This window comes from Zonotrichia albicollis, chromosome 15, assembly GCF_047830755.1.
Source record: "Zonotrichia albicollis isolate bZonAlb1 chromosome 15, bZonAlb1.hap1, whole genome shotgun sequence".
Classification (NCBI taxonomy): Eukaryota; Metazoa; Chordata; class Aves; order Passeriformes; family Passerellidae; genus Zonotrichia; species Zonotrichia albicollis.
The window spans coordinates 1763009-1787082 of NC_133833.1; the positions used below are offsets into that span (position 1 = coordinate 1763009).

Consider the following 24074-nt stretch of genomic DNA (forward strand, 5'->3'; position numbering starts at 1 on the left):
CCTCTTTTCTCCTCCTCCTGGGTTGGTTTGGTTTTCAGCACCTTCATCTCCCTCTTTTCTCCTTCTCCTGGGTTGGTTTGGTGCCTCCTGCTCCTGCAGCCCCACACCAGGCCCTGCTGCTGCTCAGCCTGGTGCCACAGCCCATTTCCACCTGGAGTTATTGGCACCCATCATCCACCAGCACCAGGAATCCCTGCAGGGCTCTGCCCCTGGTTGAACCCCCCTGGTTTTCCTGCCTGCATCCAGCTCCCCCAAACTGCCCTGGCATTTCTGTGCCCTCCATCCAGGGGCAGCTGGGATAAAGAAGAGTGGGAAGAGCAGCACTTTCCATTCTTTATTTGTGGGAACAGTTTGTTCAGTGACAGGAGCAGAGCTGGGACCCTCCCCTGGTGCTCCAGCTGCACCCAGAGCCCCCCATGCCAGCCCCCCGTGTGCCCCCAGCCCCTGGGTGGGATCCCAGGCAGGGCAGAGCTCAGTTCCCCATTCCCCACACGTTCCCAGTACAATTCCACAGCAATACTGGAGCATCATCCCCCACTGCCAGAGCTAAGCTGGGCTTTGCTGAGCTGAGCACTTGTCCTTGCCAGGGATTGCTCCCCATGGATTCATAGGGTTGGGAGGGACAGTAAAGATCATTTTAATGTTTGGTCTGGGTTGGGAGGGACATTCAAGATCATTTAATTCATTAAAGATCATTCAATTCATTAAAGATCATTTAATTCCCACCCCTGCCATGGCCAGGGACACCTTCCACTGTCCCAGGTGGCTCCAAGCCCTGCCCAGCCTGGCCTTGGAGAGGGCTTCTTTAGCAGCTTCACAATAAATAAATAAATAGGGTTGCACTGGAGGGAAAGTTCTGCAGCTGGAAGCCCAAGGGGAAGGTCTGAGATGGGGCTCCCACAGTTCAGTACCAGCTCAGTGACCACAGAGCTGCAGCTGGGCCACCACCTGCCAGTCCAAGGTGCACGTTTTTATGGTTTCCAGCCAGTTTTTCCTGCTCTTTTCTGCCTGAGGCCACAAGTCCCTCCATCTCTTCCTCTGCTTAGTGAGTTTTCCACAATCCAAAGTCAAGAGTTTGGTGTGCTCCTTCCCTAAGCTGCAGGAGAGGGATGGATGTTGTGCCATAGATGCTCTGCCATGGATGCTGTGCCATGGATGTTGTGCCATGGATGTGCCATGGATGTTGTGCCACGGATGTTGTGCCATGTTCTGCCATGGATGTTGTGCTATGGATGTTGTGCCATGGATGCTCTGCCATGGATGTGCCATGGATGCTGTGCCATGGATGTTGTGCCATGGATGTTGTGCCACAGATGTTGTGCCATGCTCTGCCATGGATGTTGTGCCATGGATGTTGTGCCATGTTCTGCCATGGATGTTGTGCCATGGATGCTCTGCCATGGATGTGCCATGGATGTTGTGCCATGGATGCTCTGCCATGGATGCTCTGCCATGGATGCTCTGCCATGGATGTGCCATGGATGCTCTGCCATGGGTGCTGTGCCATGGATGCTCTGCCATGGATGTTGTGCCATGGATGCTCTGCCATGGATGTGCCATGGATGCTGTGCCATGGATGTTGTGCCATGGATGCTCTGCCATGGATGCTCTGCCATGGATGCTCTGCCATGGATGTTGTGCCATGGATGCTCTGCCATGGATGCTGTGCCATGGATGGCTCTGCCATGGATGTTCTGTCTCATTCTGAGCCTCAGGTGGGAAATCCTGGCTCCCAAGGGTGGCTGGTCCTGCTGAAATTTGACTTCCTGCAAGCAGAAGGATTGCCAGGTCCCAGCCTTCCCAAGGCAGGACAGCTGGAGATTTTTTGGAGCAAGGAGAGAAGAAAGGCCCCATTCCTGCCCTGCGCCAATCCTGCTGTTCCTTGGGGACAGTCAGGGCCCTCCAGGCTCTTAGAGGAGAAGAGGTAGACAGAGAAGACACCAGAAGGAGAAACAAGCACAGAATAAATCGAAGGAATCTTCCATGCTCCTGTCTCTTGGTCTTGGACATATTCCTGCTGCACCTGGAACCCCACCCAGCAGAGGACAGGCTGCCATGACCTGCTGGGCTCCTGACCTGGCCCTCAGACCCGGCTGTGCCTCTTCCAATCCAGCTGGAGCCCACACTGGGCCTGGTGCTCCCTTCTGGAAAGGCTTTTCCAAGGGGAAAAACCCCTCAGCATGTTTGTCATGGTTTGGATAAATGTCCAAACCACCTCCTTCAGTTCCTGTGGCTTCCTGGTGTCCTCCAAGGCTCTCAGAGCCTCTTCTGGTCCCGTGGTGGTCCTTGCCCAGCTTCTCCTGGAGGTGCTGCGCGATGGGTGATGGGTTGGGATGAGGACCTTGCCAAGGCAGTCACTTCCCACAGCATCCCCTGGCTCAGGGAGGAGAAGCTGTGCTCCCACTCCATCTCTGCAGAGCCCTCACAGCTCAGGGAGGCGAGGAACAGAGGTTGGTTCAGCTCTCCACCATTCCTGGGCATCCAGGGATCTCTGTGGGGAACAGAGAGAAAGGAAAACAGCATTAATTTAGCACAGAGAGCTTGGGAAAGAGGAGGAAAAGGGAAAGGGAAAGGGAAAGGGAAAGGGAAAGGGAAAGGGAAAGGGAAAGGGGAAGGGGAAGGAGAAGGAGAAGGAGAAGGAGAAGGAGAAGGAGAAGGAGAAGGAGAAGGAGAAGGAGAAGGAGAAGGAGAAGGAGAAGGAGAAGGAGAAGGAGAACAGCATTAATTTAGCACAGAGAGCTTGGGAAAGAGGAGGGATTCGGATGCCAAAGCCAGGAGAGAGATTAAACCTCTTTCCTTGATTGTGGAGATAGAAAATGACTGACAAGGCAGATGAAAAAATGGGAAATTAATTCAGAGACAGAGAAAGGAACAAGTACAGAATATGCCAGTGTTTTTATTTTCTGGAAGTGATATTTTTTAATAAGGACATGTAAAAGATTATCATCTGTGTGTGTAGGAGAAGAAAACAGCTTTAAAGCCAAAATGGATCTGCAGGGAGGGAAAAAAACCCCATATCTTTTCTTTGGGAACACAATGCCTCTCTCGGAAGAATTCTGGGTATCCAAACTGGAGCTGCATTTCTTGTGCAAATCAAGGATGAAGTTCCAACATGACAGGGATGATTTGCACCAGTGTCCCTTGCCAGATCTCTTTAAAAGCATTATTTGTACTCCATCTGCCCTGAAAGTGTGTTTACCCCCTCCATTTTTCCTTCCTTGCTCCCTTCTTCCCTTCTCCTTCATTCTCAACCTGTGCCAGGGCCTCCCCACTCTCTCAGGGTAGGATTTATTCCCAATATCCCAATATCCCACCTCTGTTGATTTGAAGCCATTCCCCCTTGTCCTGTCCCTACAATTCCTGAGGAAAAATGGAAATTTTGCAGATTATGAGCCCTTTAGGAAATCCCTGTGTGAAACAATCCCAGCTCTGCAATTCCAGCAAATTCCACAGGCAGCATTGCCCCAGGGGACCAAGGAGCAGCAGCTTGTCCAGGGTGGACAATACCCCCAGATGTGAAGGATGGATGAGGGCAGCTGTGGCTTTGGGCACACTGAGGTTTCTCCAGAACAAATCTGGACATTCAGGGTGAATTCCTCTGCCCTTTTCCATCAGCTGGGAGCCTGAGGCCTCTTCTGCAGCAATCCTATAGATGGTGCTTGTCAGCTTCCAAGGAAACCTGAACCTCTCCCACAGCTCCCAGGGCAGAGCACTGGTGGAGATCAAGTGGGAAGATCCAAAATAATTCCATTTTTGTGTTCAGGAAATGGAGCCACAGAGCTCAGCAAGGCTCTGCATCCCTCGCCACTGGGGTTTAATTGCTGCTGCTGTAATTGGGGAGTTTTGCTCATTATGGTGGTGCTGCTCATCACCCCCATCCCTGCAGGGCTGAGATCCCGGTTTGGCTTTTCCTAGGAAAACAAAGGAAGTTCCTGGATATCTCACCACAAGATGGTCACAATAATGACTTTGTGGTGCTCCAAATCCAGGCCACACAGTCTATAGGAGTTCTGGAATGTTCTGCCCAGGAAGGTGAATGGAGTCCCCATCCCTGGGTGTGTTTAACAAAGCCTGGATGTGGCACTGGGTGCCAGGGCTTAGCTGAGGTGTTGGGGCTGGGTTGGACTGGGTGATCTTGAAGGTCTCTTCCAAACCAGTGATTGTGTGTGATTCTGTGAATTCTGTGATTTTGTGATTCTCTGAATTCTGTGATTGTATGTGATTCCATGAATTCTGTGAATTCTGTGTGATTCTGTGAATTCTGTGATTCTCTGAATTCTGCGTTTCTGTGTCATTCTGCGAATTCTCTGAATCAATTCCAGCAAAACCCATGGAACTGCTCTGCCATCAGCTCTGCATCCCAGAGCAAGCCCTGTCTTGCTGCTGACTCCCAGGACACACTGAGCCCAAGCTCCTTTGCAGCAAATCAGCAGCAGAACTCTGAAATAAAGGAACCAAACTCCTTTGCAGGAAATCAGCAGCAGGACTCTGCAATGAAGAAATCAAACTCCTTTGCAGGAAATCAGCAGCAGGACTCTGCAATGAAGGAACCAAACTCCTTTGCAATAAATCAGCAGCAGAACTCTGAAATGAAGGAATCAAACCCCCTCCACAATTCAATCGCGGCGCCGACGTCAGCGCAGCCGTTCTGGATTTATCCTCGTGTCTCTCAGAGAGGATTTAGCCCTCACTGATTTATTCCCCTGTAAAAGTGAGGTGCAGGGGGAGGGGGTTTGCAGCAGGCCCTGATGGAAGGCAGGGCTGCCCAAATGGTGGCAAAATCCCAAGGATTTTTATTTATGGGCTGCTCTGTGCAGAGGGAGCGGGGCTGGGAGATGGCAGCTGGAATAAACAGCAAAGCCCTTCTCCCAAACATCTGCCTTGTAAAAGCACAAAATCAGATGTTGTCCTGGAATGCTGCTGGCTGCTCCCAGTGACACGGACAGAGCACAGCTTGCCTGACCCCTTCCAACATTTCCTCTGCCCTGGGAGCCGAATTCCTCAAGGTTCACAAGGCAAAGCTTAATACTGAAAACAGAAGTTGGCTGAGGAAACCTTGCAGGCTCTGGTAATGAGCAGCGCCCGGTCACCTGTGGGAATCGTGGATTCAGCAGGATGGATCAGCCACATCCCACAAACCAGGATGGAATCAGGATGGAATTCCCTTCTTTTGGTTCAGACACTCCTAGGAGAGGTGGAAGCCTGATGATGATGAGTTTTTTGGTCATTAGTCCTAATTAATCCCAGGCTCAAGGACAGCCATTGCACAGGCTGAGGAGCTGATGAGAAAGTCAGAATTCCCTTCCCAGTCAATGGGAATGGATTGCTGCCCACAGAGTCACGGCAGGAGCTTGAAATGGCTCCCAGGGGACATTTCCCAGGGGGTCGAGGAGAGGATGAAGAGGAAAACAAATTCCCTATGGGTTGTCTCAGTGCTTTGCACTAAGTGGTTTTGCAAATCAGCAGGAACAGCAGTGACAGGACACGGGAACGGCTTCAGACTGACAGGGAGCAGGGTTAGATGGGATGTTGGGAAGAAATCCTTCCCTGTGAGGGTGGACAGGCTCTGAGAGTGCCCAGAGCAGCTGTGGCTGCCCCTGGATCCCTGGCAGTGCCCAAGGCCAGGCTGGATGAGACCTGGAACAACCTGGGACAGTGGGAGCTGTCCCTGCCCATGGCAGGGTGGAATGAGATGATTTTTGAAGTCCCTTCCAACTCAGATGATTCTGGGAATCTCTGATTCCATAAATGTTAGATTTGCTTCACTCCATTTGAGCTCTGTGCCCTGTGAAATCTCCACGAGAGCTGGATGTCCATGGGCATGGAGCTCTCTGCAAGGCACTCAGCAGCTCCTCCCCAAGCAATCCAAGGATTCAGGGTGGAATGAGGGCAGAGCAAGGCAGAATTTCCTGCCCCAGCCCTCCAGGAGCCAGGAAAATCTGCCAGCCTTGCCCTGCACGGCCTGCAGCTCCACAGGGGCCTCACAACCCAGCCAGGCCTGGCACAGCCCCTTCCAGACTGTGCCCCCCTCCTTTCCTGCCTCTCCAAGCTTTCCCTGGAAACTCCTGCTATTTTATCCTGTTTCTGCAACCTGTCATCCCCCATTTGCCAACAGATCCTCCTGGAACGTTTAAACAGCATCTGCTGCAAGTGCAGGGTGTGAGAGGAGCCCCGGGGCTCAGCAACAGGAGAGGAACCATCAGGTGCTCCTGCACAGCTCAAGGGGAAAGAAAAACCTGTGAATGCCTGACAGAAAGCCAAGGTGTAGCATAAAAAACAACCCCAGAGTGTCCCAGTCCCAGATTTAGTCTGGTTTATGATCACTTTTACCTAGGAAAGGAAAAATTCCAGCTCATCCATTCCAGTTTGCTCTGCCAAGCCCAGCACAGCCCAGCTGGGCTCTTGGTCCAGCAGCCACAAAGCCAGACTGGGACACAAATTCCCAGGTAGTTCTTAGCACAGCTTTCCCCATGAACCAGCACCAAAGTAACTCCACATATCCACTGCTGGCTGTGGTATCAAACTCCTCTGGAGACCCAAGTCCTCTGTGCCCTTCACCCCCAGCTGAAGGGTCTCCCAGCACTGAGATATCACTCAAATCCACCTGAGGGAAGATCCCTGGCTCCCACACTGCTGCAGCTCCATCCCTAAACCCCAAACCTGGATTTTCATCTCCTTTGCTGAGGAATAATGACCCCATCCAGTGATGGGTTTGAAGGACTCCTTTTTTTCCAGGCAGAGGATCATCCAAGTCCCTCTGGAGAGCAGCCAGGGTGGGAACAGCTGCAAAGCAACAGGCTTTTAAAAGCTCTGTTACCCCATTTCTCTCTCCTTCCCTTGTCCCAGCTTTTCTGAGGGGTTTTTTCCTCTGTTCACTTTTGGGAAGTGGAAGGGCATTGTTTGCTTTGGGTCTTGTGGGGTTTTCAATCACTGAGCAGACTGGATGCTGTTCCCAACAGAGGGAGCAGGGATAGAACCATGGAATGACTGGGGATGGAAGGGACCTTAAAATCACCCAGTGCCACCCCTGCCACTATCCCAGATTGCTCCAAACCCCACCCAGCCTGGCCTTGGGCACTGCCAGGGATGGGGCACCCTCACAGGGAAGGATTTAATCCCAATACCCCACCTAAACCAATGTAGGCAACACTTCCCCTTGCTTTGTGGCACTGTAATTTCCTTTTCTTGGTGTGATGCCAGCAGAGTGTAGATGTGTCCCTAAGCCTGGCTTACACTCAATTTCCTCTGCAGATATTCCAACTAACACAGGACTTAAACCCAAGCCAAACAAGTTAAGAATGAGCAGAACAACCTTTTCCTGGAGGAACAACAGATCCCCTCCTCCACCTGCCTTTGGGCTGCTCACAAAGGGAGATCAGGGGGGAATTTGGAATTCTCCACCTGCCTTTGGGCTGCTCACAAAGGGAGATCAGGGTGGAATTTGGAATTCTCCATCTGCCTTTAGTCTCCTCACAGAGGAAAATTTGGGATGGAATTTTGAATCCTCCACCTGCCTTTGGGATGCTCACAAATGGAGATCTGGGATAGAATTTTGAATTCTCCACAAAGAAAGATCTGAGATAGAATTTTCAATTCGCCACCTGCCTTTAGGCTCCTCACAAAGGAAGGTCTGGGATGGAATTTTGAATTCTCCACCTGCCTTTGGCCTCCAAACAAAGGAAAATCTGAAATAGAATTTTCAATTCTCTCCTCCACCTGCCTTTGGACTGCTCACAAAGGAAGATATGGGATGGAATTTTGAATTCTCCACCTGTACTTGGGCTCCTCACAAAGAAAGATCTGGGATGGAATTTTGAATTCTCCACCTGCCTTTGAGCTGCTCACAAAGGAAGATCTGAGATGGAATTTTGAATTCTCTTCTCCACCTGCCCTGACTCCTCACAAAGGAAGATCTGGGGTGGGATTTCAGCTCCCTCTTGCCCCAATCCCAGCACAAAGCTCTGCCAGGCTGCTCTCCCTGGCCCTGCTGTGGGCAGGGGGTTCTGGTGGGATGCTGGGATGATCTCCAGGGTTCCATCCCAGTTCCTGCAGCCCTGTGACACACAGAGGCTGGAGCAATGCTGTGTGCCAAGCTCAGGAATGTCAAAAACATGGAGACACCACCAAATCCTCACAAGAAAAAGCCAACAAAATCCTCCAGGTGGGAGAGAGCCAGGGATCTGACAGAAATGGGATTATCAGCAGGTGCCTGTGAATGCCTGGAGGGGATCCACACCAGAAACATCCCACATTGTAAGAAATCAGCATTTGTGGACATTTGGATTCCAGCAGTGAAAATCCCTCCCCAGGCTCGGCGTCATCGCTTGTGGAATTCAGCTCTGGACTCTGATTTCCTCTGACTGCCCCGAGGAGTTCCTGGAAAACTTGTAAATGGACGTGGGGTGGTCAGCTTGATTGTTTTATGTGAAATATCTCAGTGTCAGGGCGAAATGCAGAAGGATTTTTATTCTAGGAATTCCAACAGTGCCTGGAAAATGGGTGCTCAGCCAGAGCTTTGCTTCCTAGCACAAAACCCAGGGATATGCTCTCCATCCTCTCATGCTGCTGTCTCCCACCTGGGGACAAGGAGAAAATCTCCTTTTGTAGCCTGAGCAGTGTGTCCTGCCCCTCAGAAATTCCCTGCCCAGGGTGGAGCATCCATCAGCTCTCCTTCCATCCCCTCCTCACGGAACTTCAGGGATTCAAACTGCCCCTGTTCCTCACTTCCCACAGAGTAAACGCATTTATTTCAGCCTGGAGGAGGGAAAATTTCTGCCATTCCTGCAATTCCTGGCAATTCCTGGCAATTCCAACTCATGGTTCAATCACCGGATTTTGGAGGATGCTGCTCCTGGGGAGTTTCATGGATCTTCCATCCATTAAATCAGTGACAAGCAGGTCAGAAATGCACAATTACAGGGGCAGGGAGAGAGACAGAGCCCCAGCTGGCCTCTTGTGCACCACATCCCCACTAACAGTTTCCAAAGCTGCTCCAGAGCTCAAACCCCATTCCTAAAATCTCCTTGGGCAATTATTCATTCTGCAGAAGCTGCTACTGGCTGAGAGAAAATCCTGATTTTCCCTTGATCCTTTTCACCCACATCAAAGGGTGGAGCACAGGAGTTGTGCCAAGGCCTGGTAACACTCCCAGGGCTGAACATGGATGGGAAAGGCTCAAGCAGGATTGAGTTCATACGAAGCTTTGGTTTGGTTGGGCTCACACCAAGTTTTGCTTTGGTTGGGCGCACCCCAAGCTCTGGTTTGGTTTTGTTGGGCTCACATAAAGCTCTGGTTTGGTTGGGCTCACCCCAAGCTTTGGTTTGGTTGGGCTGACCCCAAGCTTTGGTTTAGTTTGGTTTGGTTTGGTTTGGTTTGGTTTGGTTTGGTTTGGTTTGGTTTGGTTTGGTTTGGTTTGGTTTGGTTTGGTGTGGTTGGGCTCACAGCAAGCTCTGGTTTGTTGGGCTCACCCCAAGCTTTGCTTTGGCTGGGCTCAAACCAAGCTCTGGTTTGGCTGGGCTCACCCCAAGCTTTGGTTTGGCTGGTCTCACCCCAAGTTTTGTCTCAGCACAGCCCAGCTGGGCTGGCAGAAGGTGCTGATGCTATCACAGGCAGACACAACAGCCAGCAGCCAGGCAGGGCCAGGCACCCAGGGCTGTTTACCCATCACACCTGGGCAAACACAGCCTGTTTTCACAGCACCAGGGCTGGGCTCTCCTGCTCTGCTCCCTGCCAAGCCCCTGCTGCAGGCACTGAGCAACTGGTTGGCATCTGCCAGGAGATATAAAAAGATTTCCCTGCGGAGTGGAGCTGGTGGTGGTGATCTCATGGTTCCAGTCACGGTGACCTGCTGCACTTGATGGATGCAGCCCTTGCTCTGTGCCCCTGCCAGCAGCAGCACTCCTGGAGCCTGGCTTGCCTTGTCCTCCTGTGAAAAATGCCTATTTTATGATTGGTTTTTTGTATTATTATTATTATTATTATTATTATTATTATTATTATTATTATTATTATTATTATTATTATTATTATTATTATTATTATTATATCTTATATGTGTTGCATAAGAAAGTTAGTATTAAAATGAAGTTAGTATTAAAATGAATATTGTCTGTGTTGTGTTAGAAACTTATGCTGTATTAATTCTCTTAAGTCGTGTGTTAAGTATAGTTTTAGGTTATAACAAAATGTTAAAATAGAAACTATGCTATGTAGGATACTTTTTTTTCTAAAGAAAGGACTCGCACTGAGACAGCAGTCACAGGAACCTAAATCTTTCAGACAAAGGGAATTTATTGCCCCATTATCAGGAGAAATGAACTTCTTCCCACTTCATTCTGTAGAACGATGCTGTCAGGATTCAGTGGAAGAAGCTGACACTGCCCAGACAGAATTCTGTGTTTGAATGGAATTTATGCATCATGTATGAATATACAACAGGTTCTTGCCTTTAAGGGTTAATCCTCTGTTAATGTGAGTCCTTTTTCGGGCTTATTTTTCCCAGAAAGAGGTACCCGGTACCCCATAACTCTTTTTTTTTATTGTCTCGTATTGTCCTAATCCAAATGGTCCAAATTATTATTACTCTAATTATATTATTATTTTTATAACCATTTTATTACTATTAAACTTTTAAAGTTTAAAAACCAAGGTATTGGCATTTTTCACAGCCCCTTTCAGGGCAAACCCAGCTCTGAGCACAGCAGCTGGGCCAGCAAATCCTGACCCCCAGGGATGGGGCTGGCAATGACACAGACACTCCTCACAGGAGGAAAAGTGCAGGAATGTGCCCAAATGGCAGGGAAAGGATGCTAGGGGCACACAAAGTTTCCATTTTGGTTATTTATTTACTGTAATTCCCCTCCTGTTTAGGGAGGTTGAGGAGCTCAGCTGTCACCTGAAACCTCATTTGGAAATGGGGAGTGCCAAGACTGGTGCAGGAACGGGAGGAGAGTTTAAGGAGCTCACTACAGCCCTCTGAGGGTCTGAAATGGGAGATTTTCAGGCATGTTTTATTTTAAATCAGATTCATAGTTATGACAGCACTGAAATCTGAAGGAGCCCAGAGCTGGGGGAATCCTCTGGTTCCTCCACACCTGGCCCTGGACTCACTGCAAAGGCAGGAGGGCCGAGCAGGGCTCAGGATCACATAAAGTGGCCAAAAAACCCCTGTTCTGTGCAATAAAAGAATGGTTTCTGTGCACAGAAATCAGCAAGAAGGGTGTGGGAATGATAACTGAGCCTCCCATAAAAGACTGGGAGCCAAACTTCAGTGAACTCCATGTAAGGAAGATGAAAGGAGGAGCGGGTGGGATTTATTCCGCTCCACACATTTCTTCAACTCCATTACTCTCACCCCCAAAACCAGTCCAGCAGCCCTGTAATCCCTCAGCAGCTCCTCTCCAGATTGTCTCTATTATCAACAACAGAGAGCTCGTTATTGCCATCACCATCCTTTGAAGGAGCCGTGGATGGGGGTGAGGATTCCTGTGGGGTGGGGCAGGAGACACAGATTGAGGAGGTGAATCCCTCTGGCTTGGCAGGACACACAGATTTAGGAAATGATGTCCCTCTGGCTTGGCAGGGGCAGGACACACAGATTTAGGAAATGATGTCCCTCTGGTTTGTCCCAGACTCTTTTATCCAGGGGAGAAGTGGACACCCCTTCCTTCTGGCAAAGACACAGCCTGAAAAACTTCCAGGCCACTTCTGAGCAGGATAAACCATCCCTGGGTCTGCACTAAAGCAGAGAATCCTTCAGAAATCCACAAGTTTCTCTCATTAATTGTAACAAAAAGGAATTGGAACTCCTGGCTAAACCCACAGGGATTTATTTCCTCAAGGAGCAAAGCCCCAGAGGACCTGGCTTGGCTGTTCCTAGAATTAGCATTTGTACAGAAATTGCCATTATCAGCCTGGGACCTGGCTTGGCTCTTCCTGGAATTAGCATCTGTACAGAAATTGCCATTTTCAGCCCCATTTGCATTGATGCAATGCCTTCTCCACTGCCCAAGGAAAGAATCACCCAGGGGAGGGGAGGGAGGAAAGCTGCTGCAAACACAACCTGGGCCATCGGGGAGATGGAGAATTCAGCACATACTCAGGGTCCATGGAACAAGCTGGCAGGGGCTGCAGACACTTTTAAAGACTGAAAAAATACAACATAAAATGGATTTCTACTGCTGCCAGGCAAGGATTGCATATTTGGAGTGAAGGATTTTGGGGGTCCAGCTCTCATCCCCTCTGTGATCTGGAAGATTTCATTGTCTCACAGCCATCCCCAAAAGCAGCAAAGGAAGAGAAGGGTTTTATCATAAAATAATACAACATAAAATGGTTTTCTACTATTGCATGGCAAGAATTGCATGTTTGGAGTGAAGGATTTTGGGGGTCCAACTCTCATCCCTTCTGTGGTCTGGAAGATTTCATTGTCTCACAGCCACCTCAAAAATGGCAAAGGAAGAAAAGAGTTTAATCCTAAAAAGTACAATATAAAATGGTTTTTTACTATTGCCAGGCAAAGACAGCATGTTTGGAGTGAAGGATTTTGGGGGGTCCAGGTCTGAGTCTTATCTCCACTGTGACCTGGAAGATCTCAGTGTCTTGCAGCCACTCTCAAAAGCAGCAAAGGAAGAGAAGGGTTTCATCCTAAAAAATACAACAAAAAATGGATTTCTACTGCTGCCAGGCATGGATTGCATGTCAGGTCCTGGCAGGGGGCAGAGGCAGGTCCTGGCAGGTGCAGTGGCAGGTGGCACCGGGCTGGGCTGTGACTCACCAGGGCACAGGCTGGTTTCTAATCTGGGCCCTGCTGTTTGTCACCACGAGCAGGGTGACACCTTCACGCTGCCTTTCGCTCTTCCTGCCACTGACAAGGCTCAGACAGGGCTGAGGAGGTTCTGAGGAGTCACACCCAAGCCTGCAGGGACAGTTTGCCCTTTCCAATTCCTGTGTGTGTGTGTCAGCAGCAGCACAATCCCTGCCCAAGGACTGCACAACCCAGGCAGCTCCTGCTCAGGGTGGGCATGGCCCCGGACAGACATCCCCATGCTCCGAGGGCTCCTGTTAGTGATGGCACTCAAAACTTCCTCACTCAGCCTGGGTTTTCCTCTGAAACTTAATTTTCCTTGCAATAATTTGTGGGCTGGGTAATGAATTGAACAAACACTTGAAAAGTTTAACAATGCATGTCGCAAAGCATCTGAATTTTGCAATGCCTAATCAAGGTAGATTTTTCTAATCAAGGATTAGAAAAATTGTGTTCCATTATTAGAAAATAGAAAAAAATCCTATTCCATTATGAGCAAAGGATCTCTTTCAGAAGTGCCCCGTTGAAAAATGGATATTTGGGCCATGGTTTGCATCCCTCATACAGCCAGGGTCCCTCCCAGGCCCCCCTCCCAGGCCCCCATCCCTGTGGGAAATCTGGAATTCCCTGGGGCACAGTGAGCTGGGGAAAGGAGAAACCTCAAAACCTCCACTCATCCTCTGGGGCTGCCATGGATCAGCCACCTCAGCAAAGTGACAGTAACAGTGACAGTGACAGTGACAGCTCGTGTTCCAGGGGCACTGGAAACAGCACAGCCACAGCCCTGGTCACACAGGGAGATCTGCACGATGGACACAGCAGCAGAGGTGACAACGCTGACCTGTCCCTCCCAAACACACCGCAGCTCCTGGCTGGCACTGTGGAGACCCCAAGGTGACAAACAAAAAGCAAATTAAGACCAGCAAAACTCCTGGGAGTGACGCTGATGCCAAAGCCCAGCAGCATCCCAGGTACCCACAGCCCTTCCACAGGGAAAAACCATTTCCCCTTCAACTCTCCTGGCTGGCAAAGTGTCAGAGGCTGAGCTGGGTTCTCTGGGAGGTCTTTCCCATCTCAGGGGCTCTGTGATTCCCCATTCCCACCTCTCTATCCCCGAGGCCAGCAGGGCCAGGGCGGCTGTCCTGGTTTGTCTCCGTACCTGTCACACACTCACCCCAAAGGCATCCCCGGCCCCACGCCCTCCCTGCCGTGCCTTGGCAGGCAGCAGGGCAGCCCTGAGAGGGAAGCGAAGCTGCTGCTCATTCCAGAGGCAGCCATCATCCCCCAGAGCTCTGGGGCACAGAGGGGAACGTGGGAGGGCACAGGCACCGGCCAGGCTGCCTGAACTGAAAGGCAGGTCCTGAACTGAAATGTAGATCCTGCACACAAACACAGATCCACAGAAACACAGATCCTGCACACAAACACAGATCCTGCCCTGAAATGTGGATCCTGCACTGAAACACAGATCCACAGAAACACAGATCCTGCCCTGAAACACAGATCCACAGAAACACAAATCCTGCTCTGAAATGTGGATCCTGAACTGAAATGCAGATCCTGAACAGAAATGTAGATCCTGTCCTTAAACACAGATCCTGCTGTAAAACACAGATCCTGCACAGAAACACAGATCCTGCCCTGAAATGCAGATCCTGCACTAAAACACAGATCCTGAACAGAAGCAGAGATCCTGTCCTGGAACACAGATCCTGCACTGAAATGCAGATCCTGCACTAAAACACAGATCCTGAACAGAAGCAGAGATCCTGTCCTGGAACACAGATCCTGCACTGAAATGCAGATCTTGTACTGAAACACAGATCCACAGAAACACAGATCCTTCACAAAAATACAGATCTTGCCCTAAAATGTGGATCCTGCCCTGAAACACAGATCCTGCACAGAAATACAGATTCTATCCTGAAATGCAGATCCTGCACACAAACACAGATCCTGTTCTTAAACACAGCTCCTGTCCTTAAATGCAGATCCTGCAGCTCCTGCTCTCACAGCATTTCCCAGCTCTGCTGCCTCTTCTGCAATCCATTCCTTTCTTCTCCCTCCCTTTCAGGGGATCCAGCCTCTTGAGTTTCCTGCTGGTGCTTGAGTCATTTTCCCTCCTAGGACTGATTTCTCATCTTTAATTGTTTCTCCATCTCTTTACACTCTCTTTGGGCTGTATTTTACTTTGTCTCTCTTATTTGGTTGCATCCATCTTTCCATGTAACAATCCTCCATAGATTCCTTCTCTTCCCACCAGCAGTCTGTGCTGGATTTATGACTTTCCTGGCAGAGCTGATGAGAGCCTCGTTGGACATCCCAACCAGACCTAAAAGAGTTGTGCAGTTCTATCATTATCAGTCTTTATTTCCCCTGAGGATGCAGCAGCCCCTCCTGGCTCTGATCCCCCAGGAATGGCAAGGGAAATGCCTTAGGGAGCCACACTGGCAGAGCTTGGGGCTCACAAACACAACCCCACTGGTTTTAGGGATCTCCGGCCCTAAAACATCCCCCAGTGGCTCAGGGAGGCTCAGGCCCTGCAGCCTCAGCCCAGGCCTGCGAAATGCATAAACAGCAAATGGCCTCTGGGGAGCCCCTGCCAAGTCCTTTCTCCCTCATGTAAATATTTTTTCCTCTCAAGTGTACGCGAGTGTGAAAAACCTCTCCTTAATCTTCTCTTTTTTTCTGCCTGGCTGAAGGAAATGCTTGTTCATCCCCGGGTGGGAACAGCTTCATCTTGATATCTTGCAGCTGAAGCAAGAACCACGCTGCTGAAAACATTTCTTATCACCCCCAAAGCCACAGAGGAATCAGATTAATGGTGCCTGTCAGGACATGACCTCCTTGGTGGCTCTTGGATGCAGGTCCCGTGGGACAGCACATTGTGAGGCAGCCTTGAAGACTTCAGAAGCAGTGCAAAATATCCCTGGGGTTTCAGGATTCCTGAGCCTGAGAGTCCCACCCTGTTGTGTTTGACACGTGAGTGGAAATGCGTGGCTTTTTTTTCTGAGAAAAACTGGAGACCTAAATAAGTTTCTTGCAGTCTGGCCTTCAGATCAAATGTCTCAGTGGGAGCTGTGTGTGTTTTCTGGTGGTGGTAGTGAGAGGAAGTGTGTCTGCACAAAGCAGAGCTGGTGGCAGCCCCAAAATATCTGTGGGGGAACTGGGTCAGTTCACAGGGGAATCTGTTCTCGGTGCTCAGAGCTTTCCTCCGTCTCCATTCACCTGCTGGGGAAGGCTGGGATCAGGCTGCCACCCTCTGCTCCAGCCCTCTGAGCTGAGCTCTGCCCCATGAGCATCAGTTGTTGTTGCTGGTGGTGGTTTTGGAGAGGAACAGTGTCAGCAGCACAGCCAGCCCTGCGATGCTGAGATAAACCTGAACCAGCCTGGCCTGGGACTGAGGCCTCAGCAGGGCCCAAATCCTGCTCTGAGCCCTGCCCTGGCACCAGAGGGGCTCCTGAGCTCCTCCAGAGAGCCAGGCCAGGCTCAGAGCTGGCTTCAGACTCACCAACAGCTTTACAGACAGAAAAACCCCATTGGCACAGCACCAAGGCAAAAGGGGGAGCTCTGAGAGCAGGGAAAAGGGAAAGCACAACCCCAGGGAGGAGGTTTGGGCCTCACAACCCCAGGGAAAAAGGAAAGCACAGTCCCAGTGGGGTTGTGTTTGTAGGCCCAGGCTCTGCCACTGTGGCTCCCTAAGGCCTTTCCCTTGGCATTCCTGGGGGGATCAGAGCCAGGAGGGGCTGCTGGCATCCTCAGGGATGGATTTAAGCACTTTTTAAGCCCAAGCACCTTTCCAGGTGAGATGTTCCCTGTCGGGAATGTCCTGTTGTAACAGGATGGGGAAAGGTGGGTGGCAGCTGCTGCTCCCCCACAGATGCTGAAGGTCTGGCTGAGTTTTTCCTCCTGCAGTCAGCCAGGGCTGGGGCTCTCCATCCCTTGAAAGCACAAATTATTGTAATTTGGCAGGAAGTGCCTGCTGCAATCTCCCTGTCTGAGCTGCACAACAATTCCCTGCTGTTGTTTCTGGAAAGGAGAAGCCTCAAAATGTGCAGGGCACAGTGTCCTGTGCTGCCAAGGCTTCATCCTGGGCTTAAGTGGCACAGAGGACACAAAATCCTCTTCATTGCAACATTCTGGGCTGGCATCCTGCTTTGCATCACTCCTGCTCTGTCCTCACCCTCACCTGCAGCAGGAGGGACACCAGGACACCAGGTAGCAGAGAACAGGAGTTGGTACCTGTCCAGAGAAACACCTCCAGGAGCTTCTGCAAGGTGAAGCAACCTGGGGCAGGCAGGAGTGCTGCTGCCACCCCCTTCCTACAGGACAGCTCACCTCCTCACCTTCTCCCAGCCCAAATTCCAAACCCCCAACAGATGGGGAAGGTGCAGCACCCTCCCAGCCCTCCCAAATTCCAAACCCTGCCAGCTGCTGGGAGTGCTGCCACGGGGGCACAGGAGTGCTGCCAGCCCAAACAGAGAAGCAGGTGGGTTTTAAACCCCTGTCTGCAGATCCTGGTGGGAGAGGGGAAAACCAGAGAGTGCTGAGCACCCACAGCCTCCTCCCCTGCCAGGGCTCAAAGCACTGGAATAATAAATAAAAATAAAAATAAAAATAAAAATAAAAATAAAAATAAAAATAAAAATAAAACGAACCTACAAATATAAATAAACTATAAATAAAATATCAATATAAATATACCCATAAATATAAATACAAAAATACACAATGAATAATAAATAACAAATAACAATTATCAAATTAATAATAAAAAAATAATAATAACAATAACAACAACAACTATTATTAATATTAATATTAATATTATTTAAGGAACTTTTTTTTCTACACTGTGTTTCCTCCCTGCTCCTTGAGGTGTTGGTTTTCTTTAATAAGCCCTGAAGGATTCACTGGGAAAATGCTGAGAAATATGGGAGAAATGGCTTTAAGCAAGGACACTTGACTACAGCATAAATCCCATAAATCCTCTTTATTTCAACACGTCAGTCAGTAGGACCTGCAGTAAATACTTGGAGTTTTGAACATACAGATCTTCATCTCTGTACTTATCTGGCACAGCAAACCCTTTCCATTTCCTTGTTTATGTAAGCTCTAAGTATTGCTGTATAGAGATAATGGATATATACACACAGACACATATCTGTATGTGCACTTGTGCAAAAATGTCCTTACCAAGGACAGGAAACAAGTGAATATTTCCCAATCCACTCTCCCTGGCACTGGAAATATTGCACAGAAATTCAGCTGGATGCTCCTGCCATAGAGAAAATGGCAAAACTGAAATTGCATACATGGAGAAGCAGCAAATCCACTTTTTTTCATGATGGAGAAAGTTTAAAAAAATCTCAGTGTTCCCTCTGTGTCCCCTCCTCTGTGGCAGTGGCACAGGGTACAGCCAGCAGCACAGTGTTTGCTTCAGCCTGCTCTGTTTCCTGGAAGAATTTCATGTTTGTCACTGATTTCCCTCAAATTAAGTCACCACCGTGTGTTTTATCAGATATGCTTAACCTGAGCCAACTCTGCCAGTGTAAAATCCTAAAATCCAATTTAAACAGCGACTCCTGACTCCAGTGCTCCATTTTTAAATATGTGTATAAAACTTTTTAATATAAAATATTTTAACAGGGCTAAGTTGTTTCATTTTTTTTCCCCAGCCATGGAAAGGTTTGGCTTTGATGATGCCGTAATATTTTTCCCTCCACTATTTCTCTCTTTTGATTCCAGCTGCCCCCAGAACTTCACAGTTTATATTTCACCAGTTTTACTAATGTTGCCTTAGAGAAAAGAAATCAGTTCTTCAACACCCAGACTCCAGTGCAAGCTTGAGTTTTCCTGGCAGCACCGAGGTCATTTGTCCAGTGCAAACAGTCCAAAATTCCCTGTCCCTTCCACAGCCATGTGCTCTGGGTGCTGGAGTGCTTCTGCAAATAAACACTCGCTCATCTCTCAGCTTTGGCTACCCACAGCCACAATATTTGAAGTAAGAAGAGGAAGCCAAAAAAAGAGAACAATTATTTGGACAACAAATAATGGGGATTATTTGTTGCTCCGCCAGTGCTACCGAAATGCAAATAATTCATCACAGTGAAAACACAAAGCACAACAGAGATGTGGTCACGGGAATTCCCTGTGCCACGGGATCCTGGCTCCAACTGGGGAGGTTGGAGCCTGCTGGGGCTGGCCTGACCCCCAGCACTGTGGGACACCTCAGTCCCTCTGTGCCCCCTCAAACCCACGGTGCCCTGGGCATTGCAGAGCAGCAGGGACTGGCAGCAGATAAAGGGATAGAGGAGATAAAGCAGGGCAGAGATATTGATCCCTGCAATCAAGAGGTTAATTCTCATTTCCCTGAGTGCTGTTTGGTAATCACAGCCTGCACGGAGCTAAATTGCATCTGCAGCCACAGAGTGAGTGCCTACACAGAGTGTGCACCTGCACCAAGTGTTTACCTGCACCAAATGTGTGCCTGCACTGAGTGTGTACCTACACTGAGTGTGTACCTACACCGAGTGTGTATCTGCACCGTGTTTCTACACTGAATCCATTCTTACCTTGTCTGTACTGCTACACTGTGTTCCTACACCCTGTATCTGCACCAAGTGTGCACCTGCACCGAGTGTGATTCCACACCAAGTGTGTTCCTACACTGTGCACCTGCACTGAGTGTGTTCCTACACCGAGTGTGCACCTACACTGAGTGTTTTCCTACACCAAGTGTTTTCCTGCATCAATTGTACTCCTACACTGGGTGTGTACCTGCACTGAGTATGCTCCTACACCGTGTGCACCTACACTGAGTATGTTCCTACACTGAGTGTGACCTGCACTGAGTGTTCCTACACCGGCTCCCCACCCTGGCACATTCTCTGAGGCCCCTCTCAGTGCAAATGCAGCCTCTGAGCTCTCTCTCAGTGCCAGTGCAGCACGGAGTGAGCAGTGCCCGCTCCTGCCCTTCCACCCCTGCTCCTGCCCTCTCCTGTCCGTGTTTATCCCAGGGGCTGCCCTGCAGCCTCTCACGCCACAAAGTGTCACCGTGTCACCGCACCCTTCCTTGGCACTCGGAGCACCTGGGGCACTGCTGGCATCGCTCCCCGGGCAGCAGGTGAGGGCACGGGTGGGCAGAGGGCAGGGAAGGGCTCCGGGCACATCCCCTGTCCCTGCTGCGGGGCTGGGATGGGCAGGGGACAAGAGGAGCCCAGTCAGTCACAGGGCTTGGGGAGCACAGGGCTCTTGGAGCTGCTCCTCCTCCCCAGGCAGGATCAGCAGCACTTTGGGAAGCAGGAAAAGGAGCAGCAGGAGCTCCCAGAGCGCTGCGTTTTGCCCTGAGAGCTCGAGCAGTTTGTCGCCACACCTGGAGCAGCGATGTCCCCTCCCGGCCGGGGGATGGATCCCCTCCAGCCCTGCCGGCACCAGCGCTCGGGGCGAGCCCTCAGAGCAGCCAGGGACTGCCGGGGGTGTCGGTACCAGAAACCCCGCTCCACTTCCTCCGGGATGGGCACGGCTGCCCCAAAGCCGCTCTGCCTCCGCCTGCACCGGGACTCAGCCCCGGGTGGACACTCGCCACTCACACAGGTCTCCCACAGCGACAACGACAATGCCACCAACACCCCCGTGGTGCGGGGCGAGCGCGTGGAAATGCGGGGGTCCGCACGCCCGAGCATCCCCCGGGACACCGCAGCCCAAAAGGTCCCGGGAGCAGCTTTTCCTGCCCCTTTCCCGAGAATTCCTGAAAGAACCCGGCACTGCACACCCTCCCGGCCGCGGGTCCAGCCTGTCACACCGGGGTGAGCCCCCAGCCCAAATCGCTGCTCCTCTCCAGCCAGGGACTGTCCTGTCCTATCCTATCCTATCCTATCCTATCCTATCCTATCCTATCCTATCCTATCCTATCCTATCCTATCCTATCCTATCCTATCCTATCCTATCCTATCCTATCCGTTCCTGTCCCGCAGCCCACCCTGCCCGGGCACCCCTGGCACAGCCTGGCACACGGGACGAACCCCCTCCACACCAACCCAAGGGTCCTGCAGCCGTGCCGCGGTCGTTTCCAGGGTGCCCCGGACAATCCGAGCCTCGTCCCGTCCCAGCTGCCCCGGCTCGCTGTCATCCGAGCCCTGCAGTTAAACAAACCGGGCGCTTTACGAGCTTTTGGCTGGGCTGTGACTGCAGCCGCGTGTCACCCGACTTCCCAGTGCCACATTCCTGAGTCCCACAGTCACAGGCTCACATTCTAGGCAGACGCTCCGTTTATTTCTATCGTTATTTTTCTTTTTTTGCCCTGCAGAAAGTCCTGTAGCACTTGGCAAAGCAAAATCCCCCAGAGCATTCGCAGTTTCTGGGCTGTGATCAAACTGTCCCAGAGCCGTCAGCCCCGGTCTGCCCCGCTGCCTGCATCCCTTCCCCGCCGCTTTGTCGCAGATCAAATTCAGAGGTTTTGCCACCTCCGCAAAGTGCCCCGGGCTGGACAATCGTGCCACCGCCGCCCCAGGTGCCCTCCTGGCCTGGAGGGCTCCCGCAGCCACCAGCGGGGTGGTGACAAGGGCACAGGCAGCAGTCCCATCGGGGCAGGGGGTCCTGCTCCCATCAAGGTCATGAGGTAGCTCAGTCTCAGGACAGTTCAGTCCCGGCCACGGCCAGAAAGTCCCTCCCAGGACGAGCATTCTGCACAGCCTGGCATCCCCCTCCCTGCTAAGAGACCCCCGGATTGTGCCCCAAACCTGGGGGGCTGCCAGCAGCCCCTCCACCCTGCCAGGGACCAGCCCCACTTGGCAGAGTTTGGGGTTTCTCCCAGCTGTTAGGTTTTAGTCGCTCTCTATAAAAGAATCACTATTATTATGAAAGGAGGGTGATTTTCCTTGCAAAATCTCCTCTGTGCCACCCCCTCCCGAGCCCCCAGCACCCTCCCCGGCGGGCACAGTACCTTTGCCATGCAAAAAGTGCTCGGGGCGAGGGAAGGAGCCCTCCTCGCAGAGCAGCTCGCAGGTTTTATCCGGGGCCAGGGGGTAGCCGTTGTCCTCCTCGTTGTAGTCGCTGCGGCCGTTGCTGTTGGAGTAGCCGTTGGCGTACATCTTGAGGGCGGACCTGCGCAGGCACAGCAGCTCCTGGAAGGCGTACCTGAAGTCGGGGCTCCGGCAGTAGATCAGGGGGTTGAAGGCGGAGTTGACGTAGCCCAGCCAGTTCAAGAGGATGTACAGGTACTTGGGAATGATGTTGTCTTGGATGACGTGCACGATGTTGACGATGAAGAAGGGCAGCCAGCACAGCGTGAAGGTGCCCATGATGATGCCCAGGGTTTTGAGGGCCTTGTGCTCCTTCAAGAAGAACTTGGAGGAGCGGCGGTGCCCGGCTCCCCCTTTCTGCTCCTGCTCCTTGTTCTGGGTGTGGAACCTCCCCTCGCTCCTGTCGATCTTCTGCAGCTGCTTCTTGGCCACCTGGAAGACCCTGGCGTACACGAAGACCATGACCACGAGGGGCACGTAGAAGGAGATGATGGAGGAGGCGATGGCGTAGGCTTGGTTGGTGAAGAAGTCGCAGCACATCTCGTCCTGGTAGCAGCGGATGGCGTCCTCATGGTCTGCCCGGTACCAGTGCATCTGGATGGGCAGGAAGGAGGTCAGGCCCGACACCACCCACACCACCAGGATGACCACACGTGCCTTGCCCTTGGTCAGCAGGCTCTGGTACTTGAACGGGGAGGTGATGGCGAAGTACCGGTCCACAGCAATGACACACAGGGTCTCGATGCTGGCCGTGACGCACAGCACATCCAGAGAGGTCCAGAACTCACACCAGAAGTTCCCAAACTTCCACATCTCCATGATGATGTGGCAGGCGCCGAAGGGCACCACAGCCAGCCCCATGACCAGGTCGGCACAGGCCAGCGAGGTGATGAAGTAGTTGGTGACGGTCTGCAGGCGCTGGAAGCGGGCGATGGCCGTGATCACCAGCACGTTGCCGAAGACGATGGCCAGCACGATCAGCGACATCAGGATGCCCATGCCCACCATCCACACGTCCCGCGACACCGTGGGCTCGGCGGCGCTCTGGTTGGCGCTGGCGTTGCCGCCGGGCAGCTCCGTCCCCGCCGCGGCCATGGCCCCGCGACAGCCCCGGGGCGGCGGGGGCGGCTCGGCTGCGCTCAGGGCTCCGCTCAGGGCTCTGCTCGGGGCTCCGCGGCCGCGGCGCCGCTCCGGGAGCCGCGCATACGGGACAGGTGCGGGGCCGCTCGGCTGGGGCACCGGGCACCGCTCCCGTCCCGGCCGTGTCCCGGCTCTGTCCCAGCCCGTGTCCCAGCCCGTGTCCCAGCCCGTTAGGCGCCGCGGAGCTTTTTAAGTGACAGCAGCCCGTGACATCAGCCCTGCGCAGCCAATGGCAGCCGGCACTGCACCCCGACCCCCCCGCACCCCGCGGCCACCCCCGCCTGCCCCACGCGTGTCCCCGCCCCGAGCGCTGCATCCCCGCCGTGTCCCCGCAGCCGCTCCGGGTGCGCTCCCTGTTGCTCGTGGTGTTCTCCTGTCCCCCTCCCCAGGATGTCCCTGTGCGCTCCTTTCACTGCCGAGTCCCCGCAGCCGCTCCAGGTGTGCTCCTCTTCCTCCTGTCCCCTGCCCCAGGGTGACAGATCATCCTGTGCGCTCCCCTTCCCCTCTGTGTCCCCGCAGCCGCTCCGTGTGAGCTCCTCTTCCTCTCCGTGCTCTCCTGTCCCCCGCCCCACGGTGTCTCCGTGTGCTCCTTTCCCCGCCGTGTCCCCGTGCCTCCTGCCCGCAGCGTCACCGATGTCCCCATGCTCCCCGCCCCCAGGTGTCCCCACCCCACCCGTGCCCCCGTGTGTTCCCCAGCATGCACAGCACCAGGAAAATCCCGATTGCTCTGAGGCTCCTGGCACTGAGGACCCCTGGCACCCCATCATTGTTGGTGACAGGATTGACAGGATGTCACCCAGGTCCCCATCCCTGACAGTCCCAAGCTTGGTGCTCTGGCTGCACCCCAGTTGTGGGGGGCATTCAAGTGAAGCAGCCACAGAAATCTCAGAGCTGGTCAAGGGTAGAGACACCCCCTAACTGTCCTGGGGGCACTGACCAGGCAGGGAGTGACCACTGGTCACCGTGGCCAGCCAGGCATGAGGTCAGAGCCAGACACTGTCACAAGCATTCCCCTCCAAAACAAACAAAGTGGCTAAATAAGGGCTAAGGAATCCTGGAAACTTCCTCTCGGCCGGACAGGAGATAACCCTGCCCCTGGAGTTTCA

General features: G+C 52.2%; 1 protein-coding gene across 1 annotated transcript; it reads right to left on the reverse strand.

Moving 5' to 3' along the window:
- Window positions 1-235: 235 nt before the first annotated feature.
- Window positions 236-23154, reverse strand: ADRB2 (adrenoceptor beta 2). The gene is made up of 2 exons (XM_014271214.2): window positions 21750-23154; window positions 236-2491 (listed from the first exon to the last, which is right to left on the reverse strand). The coding sequence occupies exons 1-2, from the start codon at window positions 22921-22923 to the stop codon at window positions 2457-2459; spliced, it is 1209 nt and encodes a 402-aa protein (XP_014126689.1). The 5' UTR covers window positions 22924-23154; the 3' UTR covers window positions 236-2456.
- Window positions 23155-24074: the final 920 nt, after the last annotated feature.

Excerpts from the sequence above, each read along its gene's own strand:
- ADRB2 (XM_014271214.2), bottom strand. The coding sequence starts at position 22,923 with ATGGCCGCGGCGGGGACGGAGCTGCCCGGCGGCAACGCCAGCGCCAAC. Across the intron at positions 2,492-21,749 it reads GCACTTTTTGCATGGCAAAG|AGATCCCTGGATGCCCAGGA; the intron begins GTACTGTGCCCG and ends TGTTCCCCACAG.